Raw genomic sequence first — 19,650 nt, 5'->3', positions numbered from 1 at the left:
CCTGGTCTGGTAGAGACAGAATTGAGTGTTAACAACATAAATGCATTCATTCTTCTTGACTTGTATCAGTTGTTCAGGCGGTTGCTGGTGGTAAAGTGACGTATTTGCATCCCTTTGTCCATCCCTTTAAAACCACAGAATACTCATTTTCTAATGGATGCTTCCAGTAGGATAACACACCATGTCACGAAGCTCAGATCCCCTTGAACTGGTTTCTTGAACGTGAAAATGAGTTAACTGTACTCACATGGCGTCCACAGTCACAAGATCTCAATCCAACAGAGCACCTTTGAGGTGTAGTGCTACGGAACATTGGCATCATGGATGTACAGGTGATAAATCTGCAGCAACTGTGTGATGCTGTCATGTCAGCGTGGATCAAAAATAATGTTTCCAGCACCTCATTGAACCCATAGCACAATTAACGCAGTTCTGCAGGCAAAAGACACCATACTCTTTGCCCCACATTCATGATGTAGAAGACCAAGTGACTTGTGCTTCTGTGCTGTAGGTGTCAGCCTGCCATTAACCTATATTTGCTCAAAGAGAAATTGGATTAAAAGTTTGCGTAAAGCCACAGGTGCTGTTGGGTTCAAGGCTTAGTCAGCCCGAGTGAGAACCTGCTTGACACAGGACACGGCTGCTCAGCGAGTAGCTACTGAAGGATGAAGTGTCAAAGAAACACTCGCTTCTGATTGGTTTGCAGACACTGTAGGCGACAACGGCTTAATTTGACTACAAGAAAGAAACAATCGCAACTATATTCTAATTCTTAAGGGGCTTCGTACAAAACAGGTCTAGCAGTATACATATAAAGACCATGGTTATTATCTTATTTCAACAAAAATCGATTTGTGCTTCACTTTTGCCATTGGACGCACCGTCTTGTCTCTGCGCTCCTCCAAGATCTCGCGGGATTAAAGATGTAACGGGTGGTTAAGAAAAAAAAAAAGGAAAAAAAGGTGGTTCGGTATCTGCACCGGGTTGTCAGCAGAGCGGCACAGGTAGCCAGCTGCACCTCTGTGGGCTCACGCTCGTCTACCTAGCGACGCTTGACTCAGTACGTGACACGACTGGGGAGTATCTGGAGGTGCGAGCCTCGGCGAACCAGCCCGCTCCATCATAACCGGCGCAGGTCACCTTAGCGCTCTCCTACCGGCATTTTCCGTCCACCGTCTCCGAAGATGATACCTGGCAAACGCAGAGCTGCAGTCATGATCTTCTCGGTGGCGATATTTGGAGCTCTGATGCTGCAGTCCGTCTCATCTCAGAACGGTAGGAAAGCTCTCCCTATAGAAAAACGCAGCGTGTTACACATCATGGTGAGAATGCGGTTTTAAGGGAGGCACTGGCATTGGCTGACTTTGATGCATTAAAAAAAATGTTACTTTAAATGAATTACTGCAAGATTCCTCCAGCCTCATTAGATAATCCTCTGTTTCTGACAGAAACACACACCAGAGCGGATCGATTGGCGTCTTGTTGGCCCAGCGTTAGAAAAGAAGGGTTAATAAATCATTAATGGGCTACAATCTGTACTGCTGTAGTGAGCCATAAGGAGGCCTGTGCAGTGTCCCTAAAATGTCCTTTGAAGTGTGGAGCTGAATACTGAGCCGATACATGAGCGGTTCAGGCAGCAAGGACAAGTTCTGTCCACGGGTAGGATCGTGCCACACTGAAGTTTAAAACCTGTGATGCCAGCACACAAACACTCTCTCACATGTCCAGTCAACATGCTGTCACGCGTGGGTCTGCTCAGAAATGGCAGGATAGGGATCAGGAATTCAGAAAAATAAAATCCTCTGCTACAGAGTGAAATAATTGTATGCATCAGTGCAGGTCCTTGTAACATAGGCCCATGTAATTATGTAGGACCTTAGAAGCGCAGCTCTGTAAATAGCATCAGTCCATTTTGCTGCATGTTCCTATTTTTAGAGCAGAGATGCTGCACTGGGAACTATGGCTTTAATGTCCTCTTGCAACAGTGAATCTGTTAACTCTTTGCTGAGACGTGCTGCACTGCAGAATGGCATTGATTTCCCAGCGCAGCTCCACTTGCCCAATTCACCCTCAGCTCGTAAACCTCATCCCCCCCCCAAACTGATTAGGGCTGTGTAACCCCCCTCTCAGTCCACTATCTGTTTGTGTATACTGTAAGCGTGCAGTGCTTCTTGCATTCCTTTGCAAGCTCTGTGTGCGGACGAGTGAGAATGGATTGAGCTCCGGCCTTCCCCGGAGTGGTCCATGTGTAGGATTGCATTACACATCTCCTCCTATACTGTGCGCCCACTCACAACATCTCTTCTCCAATCAGAGCTGACAAAGCTCAGACTTCTGATTAGAAATACTGGCTTTACATCCGACAGGAGGAGGTAGAGATCAATCTTCTTTATTGCCTTTCAAATATTGTAGTTTTCTCTCTTCTTCTTTTTTCTTCTTCCTTTCTTCAGAATATTAGCAAACACTGCTGCCAGTCACGTCCCAGAATCCATTTGGCTGCTTATATGTGAAGCTATATCTCAAAAGATTAATACAACAGTATATCATGTTGCTTCCTGTCGAGATGCGTTATCCCCCCTCTGACACCAAATATCAATGTTTTTTCACAACATACAGATGCTCTAAATCACAGGTGTCGAACTCCAGGCCTCGAGGGTCGGTGTCCTGCAGGTTTTAGATGTGTCCTTGATCCAACAAAGCTGATTTAAATGGCTAAATGACCTCCTCAACATGTCCTAAAGTTCTCCAGAAGCCTGGTAATGAACTGATCATTTGATTCAGATGTGTTGACCCAGGGTGTTATCTAAACCCTGCAGGACACCGAGGCCTGGAGTTCGACACCCCTGCTCTAAATAGATATCAATCCAGTTTGATTTACCAGACTCACTTCTTCATTTCTCTTTGAGCTAATGTTTTAAATGAAGTGAAGAAGGAGAAGAAACTGACTCACATGGGGGAAAAATCAGACTGCCAGTTAATTGAATTGGTATTTAATGCAATAGTAATCTGTAACACAACAGTGCACAGATGAAATAAATGATTCTTTTCCCAATGTATCAAGATCGTATCTTGTGATTCCCAGCCCTACTCTCTGTGGACGTATGAGTCTAAAGTGAAGTTAACATAACAGACTGTTTAAACAGTCTGAAAAACAAAGTAATGTTTTATTTTCAGAAGCTAAAAAATGATATTTTGTGAGCTATTTCAGTTTGAGTTGTAGATTTTATTGTTTCAGTACCTGATGAATTGGCCAAATTACAAATAATTTGCATTACATTTGTAGATGTTTCCAGAGACTGAAAATGATTGTGTTTAAGGAAACGATTTAAACATGTAAAACTAAAAGATGTAACAATGTATTGTATTATAATAGAGCAAATTAACAAAAGCATATAAAGCACGATAATTGCCGGGGATATTAAATATCAGTTGTTTTCATTGCCCAGCAATCCATTGATTATTACTCTCACTTGGCTAAAAGATTATTTGGTCAACATATGGACGAAGAAGGGAAAAAGCGGGGAACAAATCTCATCACAGTTTTCCGAAACATAAGACGATGCTGACATGTTTCTCATGAAAATTTAAACCCCGAGCAGCTGAGGAGCACACAGGAGAGAGAAAAAAGCTAAATCCTGCAATTAAAAGGTTGGAACCAGTGAACGGTTTGTATTTTTGACTGGTAAATGACAGAAACCATTACTGATCACGACTAACCACAATTGCCCACATTTATTCTTTTTTTCTGATAATTATTGGATGGATGCATTGTTTCATCTCTAATGTGCATTTCTGCTATATCTAACATCAAAGGCAATCCCTACAGGGAAATGTAAGAGAAGTAGTGCCGTTTTCTGAAGCCCCACGATGCATATAAAACATTAACATGCTTGAACAACACAGTTGTCAAATTCAGTTTAATCTGATTGCATGTAAGTATAATTATTGTTACTATAACACATCAGCTCCCTTATGTTGCATTTCAGTGCTTCGAAATGTTTATTAAACTATATCAAAACATTTAAGACATATATATTAGAACCATTTTCACTGTGCAGTTAATGCCGTCCAGCATGTGAATGTATGTAATTGCTGTTTTCTTCAGTATGTGTTGGAACATAAACTGGGACTGTGGCCAGAATTTCTTCATTTTAGATACATTTAAATTGGATTCGTCAGACGATTCGAGGTCGTCTGCTGTCAGTTTGTGCTCTTGGATTTGCAGTTTGAATAATAAAACTGAAATTGGCACACAGTGTCATAGTGTGGATCTGGACAGGAACAAACACTCTGATAAAGGACAAAAGAAAGTTAGGACTATTTATATACTGGACTGATGGGCAGGTGGAAACAGGTGAGGAACGAGACACAGCTTAACCTAATCAACACAGTTTATTGCAAGCTGAAAGTAAAACTAGAGTGAGGAACGGCAGAAAGGTAACCTTCAAAGCAAAAGAGGGAACAGCTCAGAAGACAAAGGGTAAATGCAGCGGCTAACAAGAATAACAAACAGTGGAACAGACGCTAGTAGAAAGACAAGAAAGAGGAACAGATGGGGAAAAACAGAGGAAACTAAAACTGCTGCAAAGAATAAAAATAAACACCTGAACTTGAACTGAAACCAAACTGAAAGGCTAAAGGTTTTAAAAATAACAGCAACAACAACAAAAAAAACACGAGTCAAAAAGTGCAAAAATATAAAAAATACAAGGACCAATAATGCACAGATCTTACCAGAAAAAGCATATAAACACAACATCTAAAGACCAAACAATTATTTCATTGAGAGAACAAAAGACACACACACACAGGTGCTTTATGCACATTAAAATTCAGAAAGAATTTAGAAGCAAATTGGGAACACAGACAATGAAAACGTTAGATGGCAATAACAGATTTTTGGACTGTCACGCTGATATAGCGTATATGAATAGATCTCTTGATAATAAATGTGATGTGATTTGCTACAACAAGTACAATTTTACAATGTTGCATTGGGTTTTTATACGTTTAAGTGTGAAATAGGCAAATTATTTCCTTTAACATGTCAATATGAACTAAATGTTCTTTGCACAATGTTATGGCTGTTGAGTTTAGCACCATTTGTTTTTAGATTGGTTGCCTCCCATCATCAAAGGTTTATGATGTAATTCTGTCTTGCACCAGATACAAAATCTCTCAGGAAAATCACTAAAAAATGAGAAGACGATAGCAATTTTATTTTCCCTGGCATTCATCGGTGGCGTTCCCTAAGCGATGGAAATAGCGCAGCAGCAACAAGCGCAGTAACTGTGGAAAGTAACAAATTAAAGAAAAAAATAATTGGAGGGGATAAAGGAGGTGAAAAAATAAAAGTGAACCTCAGTCTTTGTGACAGCAGTACAGGAAACACATCTCACTGTGAGTAAAAACAGATTCATTGCTAACAGAAGGAGCTTTGATTTGTGGCTCAAATAGGGACTGTGTAGATAATTTAGGCCTTAATGAAAAGGACAAACATTACAATTCTCCACAGTTTGGTGAGCTGTCCTCGCCCAGCTCATGTGAAAAGAAGCACATTTTGAAATCCAGCTGGAGTAGCATAGTTTTCCACCCCTCGAAATCCCGGGCCCGCGTCAGTCATGAACGTTCTCGCTGAGTTGCACCAGGAATGTGAGTTAAGTTGCATTCAAACTTTGAAGTGCTGTGTGAGAACTTTATCTGTGGACATCATGTTTAATTTAAGATATTAAGCTAGCTTATTATTCACTAATGGAAAAAAAACATCCCACACATTAGACGCACACAAAACTAAACCGAAATCCTCTTGACGCGAGTGGCGTCATTCGGACATGTGCTGTACAGTGGTGTGCGAAGACGTGGCTACTGGCTCAGCACTTTTAACATGTCTACTCTGTCGGAGTTGACAGGGTCTGTCTCTCAGCATTTCTGCGATAAGAGCTGAGGGGCTGGCTTTAGGTTTCAGTCATGTTATTTGCTGGTTTGCATGTATGAAGGAATCTTTATGTGCACACTGTATATGGTCTGGTCTTCAGGAGCCCGTTGCAGGCTGTGCAGCAGAGTCTTGTGATGTCAGCAGCTTGACACAGAAACCAGGTGATGGTCTGTCTCATCTGGTTGGCTGTCTCTTCTTCCTACTTTGTTGCCGTAGAGTGCTTCTATGGAAACGCAGGGGGTCTATCACCATGTGCCCACACACTCCCCAGAGACCCAGAGCTGAGGCTTCTATAAATCTCTTGTCTCTCTGCAGAGCCTATAGAGCGTGCATATAACTTCCACCTCCATGATTAAAAGCATTTACATTTAAAAGGGAGACATTTCAATCCAGTCAAATTATAAGCAGCTTGTTGTATCAGTGTCCTTGTTATTCAGTAATTACATAAACACGATTTTCTGAGCACTGAGATATTTTTATTATACAGCCAAGAAAATGACAAGGTTGTGTGGAGGACTTCTTGATGTGAGCGCTGTGCGAGCCAGGCGCAGTTTTATATGATGCCATTAATTGCACAGAACCAAGTGAGAGCAGCCTCGCAGGGCCGTCCCAGAAGAACTGAATTAAAGCTTCCCAGGAATAGCAGCAATAATAGTTTAGACAGATCTGGGGTTGTCTCTTTTTCCCAGAGCAAAAATTGTCAGTGTGATGACTGATGGCTCATCAGAGGTGAAACTGTTTGTCAATGAACTGATTTGTGACTTTGCATCAGACGCCATCACATTGCGCTGGGCTCTGGTTGAGAGCGAATGGTCGCATCTGATTTGTTTTTTCATATTTTGTGTAATATATACTGTATATATACAGTGGGTGCTTGTTGTGAACATGGTGAAGTTGGCTTAAGGTGAGAGGATTTAAAACGTCTTGAGCTGACAGACCCAAGATGAGATGTATAAAAGGATTATTTTAAATTTGGTGTAAGATTTGTGCAAAAATGTTTTTTGTAGCGGTTCACACCAACCGCTAAATTTTGCAGGAGAAATTTTCAGCATTTATTTTTTGGACTAAAAACTCGATTTTTCACCGATTTGTTGAAATATGTGCAAAAGAGACGGTAATACAGATTCAACTTCTTGATCAAACCAACTTCCTGATGTTGTTTCCTAGTTAGAATAGGATGAACCCAAAATCTCAATCTCTTTCTTCTTTGATTTAGATTCAGAACGCACTGTGGATAAAAAATAATGCTTAACTGAAATCTGTGGGGTGATTGTGTAACAGCAAAGTTGGTAGTAGAAGAATTACTTACAAACCAGGAACCTTTCTTTAGTCAGATTTGACTGGTGTCCTTATTCATCCCTGGAACTACTGAAATTAAAGTTGTGCCTTGAGGTGGCTACAAGTGGTGAGACTAGCTTCAAGGATCCTCTGATAACAAGTCCCTTTTCAATTGGGAAAAACTAATGAGTGCCAGATTAATTAATGAAGGGAAATGATGATATTTGCAACTTTAATCTGAATTTATCAACATGGCTAGACATTTTATAAACCAGGAAATGATTAGATTAATTGGGGAGTTAAGCAGCTGTCATTTATTCATTTATTTATTTCTAATTTTAACATAATTTGTCTGTTCTGTTCATTATTTTGCATTTGTTGCTGTTCTTTTCATTTGGTCATGTCCTTTGTCTGGCTCCTGTTTTAATTTAACCTGTTACTTTCTCACCTGCACCTGTTTCTCCTCTTTTGTTTTGCCTCTGGACACGCTGCCCCCGTAAACGACCACCACCAGCACCGGCGGGCTTTGTGAAATCACCTCTTTCTGAGACTAAGCTCACAGGTGACACCTTTGAGCTGTACTGTGACGTGGTAGGTAACCCCACCCCCGAAATCCAGTGGTGGTACTCTGAGATCAACCGAGCCGACTCTTTCAGGCAGCTGTGGGATGGTGCCCGGAAGCGGCGGGTGTCCATCAGCACCGCCTACGGCATCAATGCTGTGAGCGTGTTGGGGGTATCGCATCTCACACTAGACGATTCTGGGACATACGAGTGCAGAGCCAGCAATGACCCACGGCGTAATGACCTCCACCAAAATCCAGCCACCACCTGGATCCGTGCTCAGGCCACTATAACAGTGCTGCAGAGTGAGTGGTCAGTGTAGAGCAATCCTCCCCCAGTTCCTGTGTGATTCAGCCTCCATCATACCTCTCCAGAGGAGCAGTAGCTTCCTAAGTAGGTGCCACCCTCCCCCACAGACCTGAGAAATGAGGAAAAAACACCATCCTCTCATCTTCTTGTTATCTTTAGTAAGCAGAGCTGAGTAGTATTCTTTTAATGCTCATCGCACATTTCAACTCTTACTTTAAATAGAGCTCACAGAGCCCAGTTTTTTCCTTCTTTTCCTCCCTTTTCTCCTCTTTTCTTCTAATTTCCCAGAATTATTCATTATAATTGTGGTTTTTCTCTCATTGTTGTAACCTGCTTGGTATTTGGCATTTGGTATCACCTTCATCACAGCCATGTTTTATTTGGAGAGTGATAGCACGTCTCATTTCTGACTCATATTAGCGCTAACAGTAGTTTCTTGTTTGCTCACCAGAATCACAGTGCTTTTTCTAGAGACGTGTATCTTCTTCAGCCTTATAAAAGGACAAAATGGGGGCCAAATCTCCATACAGTTTTTTTTTCTTTTTTTTTTGGGAGGGGGGCTGAGTACCTGCCAGCACAAACCTGCAGGTGCTTTGTTGCAGACGGTGTTTTAGGCCATGACTAAAGATTAAGAGCTTCACTGGTGTCTAACTGTGCAAACAAGACATAGATGATCAGGATTAAGCAGAATACTAACTCTCCAATTAAGATCTTCATTGTTTAAAAGCCAACTGAAGCGAGCAGCTTCGGCAGGTTACATTTCTACGGGATGCAAACGAGGAGGCAGATTTTAATTGTTGTAAGAGGTTCATTTTAAGGTAATAAATCTAATCTCTAAATTAAGTGGAGGGATATTTTCATGAAGCTAAATAAGTTGTGGTAAGTCCAAAGAATTGGTATAAATAACATTAGTGTGCTTCATAAAAAATGTTCTGGAGTCACTGTAATGTGAAACCTGTTTTTATCCACCTGCATTGTAACAGATGTATACTTATCATCATGCCTCACACAAAACACATCCAGCTGCTATAATTAAACCAAGTGCTTCTCCAAAGCTAGCCTGTAATCCAAAAGCTACATTTTGTTCTGTAAAGTTATATTTGGTAATGTAGTTGCTCGAATGGGTGTATTTCATGTCCAGCTACCCAGAAAGTGAATGGACCTTTACTTCAGCAGGCTGGGATGCCCAGAATAATTCCTCCCACTTTAAACTATTCCTGAGCATTATTGAAAAACGACTAGTCGTCTGTAGTGTCTGAACTCTACATCTTCCAGCGCGCCTTCACCCACTACTTCTGCTGTGGCTGAGCTACGCTTCTCTTGCAGAGCCGTCCATTGCTGCCTCTGAACACGTCACGCTTCCAGTGGAAGGAGAAAGCCTCACACTGCAGTGCAACCTGACCAGCCCCCACAGCACCGTCCAGGAAAGCTTCTGGATGAAGAACGGCGAGGAGATCCCAGAAACGCGTGACTCAAGCAAGAACACTGAGTACAGGTCAGCTTTTTTCACGAGTCTGAGAGGAAGAGGTGTTTAGCAGCCTGGCGTGCGTTCACGTGAGATGTATTTCTGCTCCGCAGGCTGAAAAGACCAAGAGCAGATGACGCTGGAGTGTACATGTGTGTCTACAACTTCAGCACGACTCCTTCGGCCAACGCCACCATCGAAGTTAAATGTAGGTGTTGACTGGCGAGCTAAAGCCGTCTTTGCAATTTTGAGGCCACATTAGAGATGCCACCAATAAAAATGGCCTTGAGCACTTGTATCGCTGTCATGTGAGGACCTGTGATCTCAAACGGCTCTGCTGGCTGCTCAGGGGCAGCCGGTGCCCTTGACACCTCCATCAAGCCAGTGCCCGGCTCAGTGGCAGCAGATGGTGTCTTGTTTGTCTGATGGAAAGGGATTATGTAAAATCTGGTCAGCCTTTTCTGCTGTTGCATTGCAATGGAGGTAAATTGGATTTCAGGGGCAGTTTTCTTGATATTATATGGGGCATTTCTATTATTGCAGTCCGTTTTATAATCTACTGAGTAATGCACACAGTTTATGGTTACATTGGCTCAAATACTCTTGCTAGATTAAATGTAATGCTTTATGTTTGAAGTTCACTTTCATACACACAAGTGTTCGTCTCTGCAGTGTAAAAAGACTATTGGAATGACTCCTGCTTTGCGCTTCAGTGCTTTATTCTTAAAAAAGAAAAACAAACTGCTGTGCGTGATTTACCTCATGTGACTGTTTTTTAGCTTTTACTCAGATTACTTCATAAATGTGCAATGTGGTTAAATGCAATACAGCGATCAGTGAGAGCATTACTATCAGTTTCAACTTGGAAAAATAACAAAAATTATATTATTATTGTTATTTTTAAAAAATTAATTTCTCAAATGTGTTTTGTGTTTTAGCTGCTCCTGAGATTGTAGGCCACAAACGTAGTGAGAATAAGAACGAGGGCGATCACGCTATACTCCACTGTAAGTCTGTGGGTTATCCTCACCCTGTGTGGTCCTGGCGCAGGAACGACAAGGTATGTCATATGAATTTAAATGATACTGCTTAGATATCATTTGTGATGTTTAGATTTTATGATTTTAAAAAGATTCTAAGTCTCATATGTACAGCAACTGGTTTCAGTGGTAAAGTAAATCTCCTGTTAGTAATTGAGACTAGCTACCTAAGCAGAAGGTCACCATTAAGAACACTTAAGGTTAAGAGGTCCCCAAATCCCACAGCTGCAGTCTAAGGATTTTATGTGTTTGACTTACTCTAAATATTAAAGCTCAACAAGAACATTTACGATTAACAGAAACAACAAATGGAAAATATTGTAGATCGATTCTTTAATTGATCTACAATAAATGGAAAAATGAAAACGTATCCAGAATAAATATAAACCCACCGGTATAACAGTTTCACCTGAAAAGTATCACACTCAGGCACGACTGTTGTTTTTCAGTCTGATTTTATGTTTTTTTTAAAAAGCCCATGGTCATAGAAAGTTGATTAAAAAACAATAGCTAACCTTTCAAAATAAAAGTGAAAATACTCTTTTCAGTTTATTTTTACTTTAGTATAACTACATTCATATACAGGGTGGGGCATTTATATGGATACACCGTAATAACATGGGAATGCTACAGTTAGCAAACTGTTTGCCCCCTCACATATACTAATGTGCCACAAACAGGACTTTAATATCACCAACCATTCCCATGTTATTACGGTGTATCCATATAAATAGCCCACCCTGTAGTTAAAGCTAAGTTTTATTGGTAAAAATCTATTTAAAAGATGCTATTGAACTCCAAAATGAAGTAGAAAAATGGATGTTTTTACTCTCCAGCTCCTTGGTTTAACTAGTGTTGATCTGGAGGTAGTTCTGCTGGCACCAGTCTACAAAGCCTTGGGTCAGTTCTCTGTACTCCTTGTCGTCCCCATCAGTGATAGCATAGATAAAACCAGGTGCTTGAAATAATCCTCATCTCAAAGGTGCTCCATTGGATTGAGATCTGGTGAATGTGTAGGTCATTTTAGAAACAGTGTACTCATTGACATGTTTAAGAAACCAGTTTGAAAATATCTTAGCTTTATAACATGGTATATTATCCTGCTGTAAGGAGCCATCAGAAGACGCATACACTGTGTGGATCGGCAACAATACTCACGTAGGTGGGTGGTGAGTCAGTGATGCTCTGGGCCAAGAAAATATCCCCCACACCATAGACCACCACAACAGCCTGAAATGTTGATAAAGGGCAGCATGGACTCAAGCCTTAATGTTGTTTATGCCAAATCCTACCATCCAAATATTCAGGTAGAAATTTAGTCTCATCACACCAAGCAACATTTTTTCAACCCTCTATCATCCAATTTTGGTGAGCCCATGCGAACTGGAGCCTCCGTTTCCTGTTCTTAGATGACAAAAAGCAGCACGTGATCTTCTGCTGCTGTCGTCCATCTGCTTCAAGGTTGGACATGCTGTGCGTTCAGAGATGCTCTTTTGCATACCTTGATTGAAATAAGTGGTTATCTGAGTTACTTTTTATCAACTCTAAGCAGTCTGGGCATTCTTCTCTGACCTCTGACATCAACACTGCATTGTCACCCAGACAACTGCAGCTCATCCTTTTCAGATGATTCAGAGATGGTTGTGTGGGAAAACCCAGTAAATCAGCAGGTTCTGAAATGCAAGTGGCTTAAATCACCTTTCTTTTCTGTTCTGATACTCAATTTGAACTTCAGCAGGTCGTTTTGACCATGTCTACAAGCCTAAATGCACTGAGTTGCTGCAATGTGATTGGCTTATTAGACTTTTGTGTTAATAAGCAGCTGAACAGGTGTACCTAATAACATGTCTGGTGAATTTATAATACTCCATGATCTAAACTAAGGCACAAAAAACTGTCCATGTAAAAAAAAAAAAAACTCTCACTGCCAAATCACCAGGATGATTCTCTTCATTCCCTCTTCGTAGGACTTTGAAAACTCAACACGCATCTACATCGTCAGCAAAGACAACTACACAGAGCTCCACATTCTGAATCTGGACATTGATGAAGATCCAGGGGTGTACGTCTGCAACGCCACCAACATGATTGGCCACACTACTGAGAAATCTGTGCTGAGGGTTCGCAGCCACTTGGCCCCCTTATGGCCTCTCCTGGGGGTTTTGGCTGAGATCATCATCCTGGTCGTCATCATCGTTGTTTATGAGAAGCGCAAGAAGCCAGAAGATTTACAAGACGGTGAGTCACCGCTGATAATGCTTAGGAATGTTTTATTAGTCCATCGTTTAAATATAACTGGGGATAGATTAGCTGCCTTCAGCATACAAATGAAATACCTAATGGGTCTGTCATGTGAAAAGGCTCTGGTGTGAGCTTGAAGGCATTTCTTCCCCAGGTGCACCGGCAGAGTTGCCTGACACTGTGCCCATCGCTGTGCCCGCATTCAATAATTCAGGCAGCGAGGCTGACCCAGAACGCAGACACTGTTGCACCTTGTCAGGACAATATCATGCCTTTAATATTCATGAGAAATATGATACTGCAGTGTTGAGGAGGTGGGCGGTTTCAATTATTAATACCTTTCCAGGGACCTTGTAGTGTCCTCAATGCAATGTCCCTAATGCAAACTTAACAATGATGCTCGTAATTTAGCTGTGAAACCTGGGTATGCCATCCTGCAATTTTCTGATAGCGCTGAGCACTTCATTTGAGAGTCTAGCTACGTCATATATTATGCATTAATGGTATTTGGGCAACCTTTTCCTCTCAAACAGAATTTTGATGTTGTCACCTGCTGATTAGCTGTAGCACCGAGGGAATGACTGACACCTAAGAGCTGTCGGTGGTATTCACTAACGCCTACAGTCATTGCACTTGAACGTTTTCTCAGTACGGTTTATTATTTTATCAGAATAGATTGCAGAATATGGGAGCGATATAGTCCCCTCGAGAATCCGTACAGCCTTTAAGCAGCAAATCAAGACGGATGCAGATTGCTTGCTTTCGTGAATTGTTTTACTTGAAACTCTCGGACCTGGTTTCTCTTCTCTCCGCTTGTTGCATATATTTTAAAAGATTGTTTTAATATCTCCCATCCTCCCCTTTTTCCAAATTGCCTAACGTAAACTGTGTTTGTGGTAAGTGAGAGACTTTGCATGCCTCGTGAATTTCAATAAGCATTCAGCCTCGTCATCCTCCCGTCTGCGGCACATTATAATCAGCACTTTTAAACGTTTCAGTTCCAAATTTTAGGTTTTTATTTGTTTTGATGAAATGATTATGCCATGTCTTTGCATCACACTCATAAACATAATCACCGCAGCAGAGAAATGGCATGTAGCACTCTAAGGAATTTGAAGTGTTTCGTCACTGTTTGAAAATGCTGCGCTGAGTTATCACCGCAGGGCTGATAATCATGGACCTGCTTCTCGCTAATCTCCTTGAGTGAGCAGATGTTCTTTGTGAGCGCTGCTTGTCTGTGCATGACTACAGTATTTTTTTTCCCCAGTTTGAATTCTGCCTGTTGTTCTCAGTTGCTCGTGCATTTTATTGTGATGTTTAATTACACTCTGTGTTTTGTGAGTGTTCTCATGAGCTACTTTTCATTCTGCATCGCAGCCATTTTTATATATATATATATATATATATATATATATATATATATATATATGCACACACATACACACACAGTTTGCTCCTGTGTTACTTCACCTAGGCTATGTTTTTATTTGGTAACAGTCTGTACTTGGAAACCACAGACGTAGAGATTTTTAGGGCACTAAATGTCAGCTTTAAGCAAAACACCTCATCAGCGTGTGCAGCTTCTTTGCGATTATTTTATTTTTTTTGGTGTTCATTTCTCCATATTTTCCTCTTGCTGCCACAGATGATGATCTAGCTGGACCAATGTAAGTATAAACATTTCACCTCTTACCACCTTATCTCTGTTTAGCTTGGTAAAGTAATGTGTGTTTTGTTGTAGATTATCATGATGTATCTACTCCAGACAGTCTGTAGAGCTCACTGTGAAGTAGTTCCTAAAACTGGGTCACAAATAACGGTGAGCATCATGTCCTAGTATTTCAGATAAATCACCGGATGGTATTTTAAGGTCAAGTTTGGCCACTGTTGCTGTGACTGACAAGTTGTCTGGATTAGGAAAGTCCTGCTTAATCCGCCCATGTTTGGCAGTGAGAAGCAGTATGCATTGTTTATTAAATGTTTTTTTTAACACGCTACAACGTAGTTTTAGGCAGATGTGTGATTTAAGGCATAGTTTTGTTCTTCCTGTTTCCCCTCCTGGCTTCAGTAATCTATTGATAGGTGTCCTGGTAACCTAAATTTTAGTTACCTAGTATCTTTTTTAAGAGGAAAAAACTTAGCTCACTGAAATGCACACAAAAAAAGAACAGAAAAAACTCTCAGCAGGTAAAAAATTATGTTTAAAAATGTTTTAAAAATATTTACATAACTGGTCCTGGGTCTGGTTTTGTCCTTGCTGCAGTCAAAGACTGAATGTAAAAGATGGAGGTAGCCTCAGATCTAAAAACTAATCTAATGCGAGAGTGCTATATACCTGCATTCTCTTTAATGGCCAGCAGGGGGAAACAAAATGTCTATAGAAGAAAAAACTAATATGCTTCTTACATGACTTAATACCTCAGTAAACATTTTCCTTGTGTGTTTATGGTCTCATTCACTAGTTTTAAGTCGTGTTAAAGAAAATGTGATGTTAATTTTATAACTTATTGTCCCATTTAGTATAAAATACATTATAGCATGGGCGTCAAACATAAGGCTAGGGGGCCAGAAGTGACCCAGCAAAATATATATAGGAAAGGCTAAGAAGTGATCTGCAAGACTTTTCTGTACTTTTACATTTCTAATGTAAAAAACTGACATGTGCTGTTGAAATTGTACTTCTTTATATTATATTAAGATATCTCAGGGATTAAATGTGTAGTTAAATGTCTTTAGACTGACAGAAATTGGAGTTTCACTCATTTGGCCCACATAACTGGGCCAGACTCGGCCCTCGGTGTAGAATTAGTTTGACATCCCAGCATTATATAGACTTAAAGGTTTAGAGACTAGACATGACAAAAGGACTAAATGACAATCCTCTGGCTATGTCCATCTTTGATATACAGTTTATGGCTGCAAACAGTAGTAGTAGATGTTTTCATCAGTGGTTGCATTAATAACCCTGAGCCATCATCAAGGCATCAGTCAACTGTCAACATCAGTCAGTTTCATCTATAAATAAAATGATGGTAAATTTCTACCACAAGCTTGCAGATGTTAAAATTGGTTAATTAGCAGCCTGCAGCGTTTATTTTATGTCATGAAACAGAAAGCGGAGCATTAGCTATTTTTATTTCATACACGACAACAATCATTTTACAGTTGTTAGGACTGAGATCACTAGTTTCTGTGTATGACATGTGTTCAAAAGTTTATTTAAATTAGGCTCATCTCTGTTCAAGATCAGCTTCTTGATCATGTCCAAAAAGTTTTTGCCAAGAGACCAAATATCAAGCGAGCTGATTTATATTTTTCCCCCTATGAAGGATTTGTGCCAGAGTGCCATCTTGTGTCATTGTGAGCGTAGGTAGCTTCATGAAAAATGATGGGTCACCACCCAGACCGGTTGATATTTGATATTTGAAGTGTCCAATCATGTGTTTTAAGACAAAAAGCAGCAGCCTTGCTGAATAAACTGTAAAGGTGCATGAGAAGATAACCTTGAATTTGAGATTTGCCATTTACACCACAAGGCGGTTTTTTTGGAGGTTTTTTTAGGGATTTGATCACAGAACTGCTTGATAACACCTCATATACGCTTTGTTTGAGATGAGAGCTGATTGTGTGTTTTACTTCTTTGTAAAGGAAAACTAACTCGACCAACAACCACAAAGACAAGAATCTCCGCCAGAGGAATACAAACTGAGCAGCCTGTCTGCTGAGTAAGTATTAAATTATTAAGAGAAGCCCTGATAATAAAGACCTGTGGCCACAAACCCAAGATGACTGATTTGATTTAATTTAATTTAATTAAGTGTAATTACATAAAACCAAATGAGAACAACAGTTGCCTCAAGGTGCTTTATATTAAAAGGTAAAGACCCTCCAAGAATACAAGTTGACTATACGAAACAATAACTGAATGCTTTTGTCACGCAGGATAACTCATATATACTAATAGATCGCATTTACACTGGGCTAACAAGCTGAATCTTCTCTTTTCTGCAGGTCTCATTACACATGTATTGACCATATGAAGGTAAACAAGAATGGACTCCATACCCGTTGTTTATAGGACACATCTGCCATTAAAAGTATGGTTGTGGAGGAATTAAATGAGGCATGCCTTATGATTTTATTGTGTGAGGGTGTGAGGTCAGGAGGTACCCAAACCATTATAGAATTGTTAACATTATAACCATTGTGACTGCATGCGGTTGTTGACGTTTATTATTTTTCCCCATGCTCTTAACCACTAATTTAACATTTTTACTACTTCTAAAAATAATGCATGCAAGACGTTGACCTTCTGTTTGCTACAGAAATGGCTTTTTTTTGGTTTTATTTTGTTTTTTCTCTGAGAGTGGCTTCATTTTAATAATCTGTACTGTGTGTTTTAGAGGAAAAACGACACTCAGCAAAAGAAAATACCACCGTAATCTGGTATGACAGATGTGTACAGTTTTATCATCCTGCTGCATACCATTGGTTCATTTTATCCGACAGTATCTATTACATTTAAGGGCTTTGCAATGTCCCTCTAAATTTGATTAAGATCTACTGTATGTATGTACTGTATGTATTAAATCATAATAACTATGTATCAGATCACCGTTAATATAAAGACTATCCATATTATATGATGCACTTAAATGTTGAAAAGTATGAAAAAAACCTGTATAAAAGCCTACTTTAGGAAATCTGTACTAATCATTCTAACGTATTATTTTATAATTATGTGTATTGTACAGCATGGCTATTATCCTATGCAATTATCATCCATATCAGTATATGGCAAATCATTGCAGCTTTTGATTTCTCTGTGACAAAGCTTTAATCTAGTAGGATCACCGTAGAGCGTCGATGGCACACAACACAGCTGCATGAATTCTCGACAGCTTACGTGGGGCAGAAAGGAAAGCCCGCGTCCGAGCTGACACATGTGAAGCAATTCCAAGATCCCGAGTCATTTTTAAAAATAAATATCTTTAAAAAATCAGACATGTCTGGCAAATCAGTTTCTTTGCAAAACACAGAGTTGTACTCTTAGTCACATGGACTCTCAAAAGTGGAGAACAGCTCCATCTAGTGAGATTTCAGGAGGTCGAAATGGGGAATGTAGTGATGAACATCAGAGCAATAAAGACCTGCAAACCGTGAGGAAAGTGTTCGGGGGTACGTTTAAGTCTTACGCTGTGAAAATCAAGGATCAGATTAGATATGAAAAGACAGAAAGTAGTACACGGTGAAAGGACTTTGAGTGACAGCCGAGGGATGAAGCTGCCTTTCTTTTTAGGATTAATGGAGGATGCCACTGAGGTCACGTCTTGAAATGAAGGAAGGGAAATGAGTTTTAAACAGCAGATTCAAATATTCAGAGGGCTCGATGTTTAGAGTTCTGTTTTATGGTGCAATGTCAAATACTTTGACTTTGTAGTTCTGCCACTGTTGAGGGAGCTTTTTATAAGTTGTCAGGTAGTGAAACAGGCAAACCTACATGTCAAGTCAGCCATTAAAAGCTTTGCATTCATGATTTTAGTGCACATCATTGGAATATGCATGCATACATACATCTCAGTTCACTTACTGAGACTGATCTGTGTTCTTGTTGTACATTAGATACCAGTTCTTTTTGCTTAGTATAAAAAATCAATGTGCAAATTTAACCTGAGTCACATGAGACATCCTTAGTCTTTGAAGCCTTTTCTTTTTGTTAAACTTTATTCAACACTTTGCATAGTACAAAACTGCAAACATAACAGATAACAGAGCAGTCACAGACATTTATGTAATCCCAAAAAAGATTACTTTCACATCAGTCCATATCTGGACTTGAAACTGTTCCTCTTAAACACTGTCCTCTGCTGCTCCGTCTTCTTCTTTTTCTTCTTTAAAAAAACAGACATCAATTTATCTTGTAAAGCTTTAAAAAAAAAAAAAGAAGTATGATATCTCACTAGATTTAAAATAAATACAGCATATATTCTTTCTCCTGTGTTATCCTCGAGCTGTAGTGGGAAGCACTTTCATCACAAAATGTGGGAAACTGCTGCAGCCCAACAAAGGCGGGCACTATTTTGTCATTCCTTCTGGAAGGTAGCATCGGTTTCTTCCCTGATGGACTTTCAGGAATATTTTAAAAAACTATTACCAGCCAGAGAATAATAAACTATTGTTCTTTGACCTTTTTTTTTTTGTGTCTTTTTTAACTGTTTTATTAATTGTTTGGGTCTAATTCCTGTGATGTAATGCTGCACCCTGGATTAATATGTCAGCAGGATTCAAACAGTAATAAAATCAGTCCATTTCTAGAGCAGAGAGACATCTGTGACTTTGTGAACCCGGAAAAAAAAGGAGGGAACACAACTCCTGACAAAAATGATTTGTTGTTCTCTCGGGGCGGATTAATCTCTCGGATGTCAGGTGAACTTTAAACCGGTGTGATGGACTACTTCTTAAACAAGCCAGCGGATTGTTTTAATAGCAAATCTAAAGAGTTCTCCAAACTTAATGGAGAGATTAATGTTTTATTTATTTATTTATGGGACTTTATTTACATCTGCTGCCACAGTTGTCAACATCATGTGTCACAAATGGCATATAATTAGTTGTCTTAAATAAAGACTTTTTGTGGTAAGTGAAACAAAGCAGTGATTAGTGCAAAATAGCATCATACAGTGTGACGTACCATTTAAATGGAAGTTTTGGGTAATACATGATTTTATTAATTGTTTGACACCTAAATGAAATGGTATTTTGTCAAAATGAATCTTTTTTTTTAACTTAAACAAAAAATGTTTCCAATGTGAAAAGATA

General features: G+C 39.8%; 1 protein-coding gene across 3 annotated transcripts; it reads left to right on the top strand.

The window, feature by feature from the left end:
- The first annotated feature begins 294 nt into the window (after positions 1-294).
- Positions 295-17,833, top strand: LOC113026596 (neuroplastin-like). Of its 3 annotated transcripts, XR_013910113.1 has the most exons (10): positions 295-1,275; positions 7,728-8,081; positions 9,412-9,580; positions 9,664-9,758; positions 10,489-10,610; positions 12,558-12,828; positions 14,477-14,498; positions 14,573-14,650; positions 16,480-16,556; positions 16,843-17,833. XR_013910113.1 is itself a non-coding variant. In XM_026175554.2 (9 exons), the coding sequence occupies exons 1-8, from the start codon at positions 1,185-1,187 to the stop codon at positions 16,538-16,540; spliced, it is 1,185 nt and encodes a 394-aa protein (XP_026031339.1). In that variant the 5' UTR covers positions 295-1,184; the 3' UTR covers positions 16,541-16,556; positions 16,843-17,833. The 3 variants fall into 3 exon arrangements, 2 of the variants coding, with proteins under 2 accessions (XP_026031339.1, XP_026031341.1); XM_026175554.2 differs by lacking the exon at positions 14,573-14,650; XM_026175556.2 differs by lacking the exons at positions 7,728-8,081; positions 14,573-14,650 and having other exon boundaries at positions 689-1,275.
- Positions 17,834-19,650: the final 1,817 nt, after the last annotated feature.

The sequence above is a fragment of the Astatotilapia calliptera genome, chromosome 7 (genome assembly GCF_964374335.1).
Source record: "Astatotilapia calliptera chromosome 7, fAstCal68.1, whole genome shotgun sequence".
Lineage (NCBI taxonomy): Eukaryota > Metazoa > Chordata > Actinopteri > Cichliformes > Cichlidae > Astatotilapia > Astatotilapia calliptera.
The sequence above is the reverse complement of the archived record's forward strand: the minus strand, read 5'-3'. Positions and strand labels throughout refer to the sequence as shown.

What these genes read in the sequence shown, in the direction of transcription:
- LOC113026596 (XM_026175554.2), top strand. Translation starts at nt 1,185, where the DNA reads ATGATACCTGGCAAACGCAGAGCTGCAGTCATGATCTTCTCGGTGGCG. An exon ending in CACTATAACAGTGCTGCAGA is followed by an intron (nt 8,082 to 9,411) that starts GTGAGTGGTCAG and finishes CTTCTCTTGCAG; the next exon opens with AGCCGTCCATTGCTGCCTCT. An exon ending in AGCAAGAACACTGAGTACAG is followed by an intron (nt 9,581 to 9,663) that starts GTCAGCTTTTTT and finishes TCTGCTCCGCAG; the next exon opens with GCTGAAAAGACCAAGAGCAG.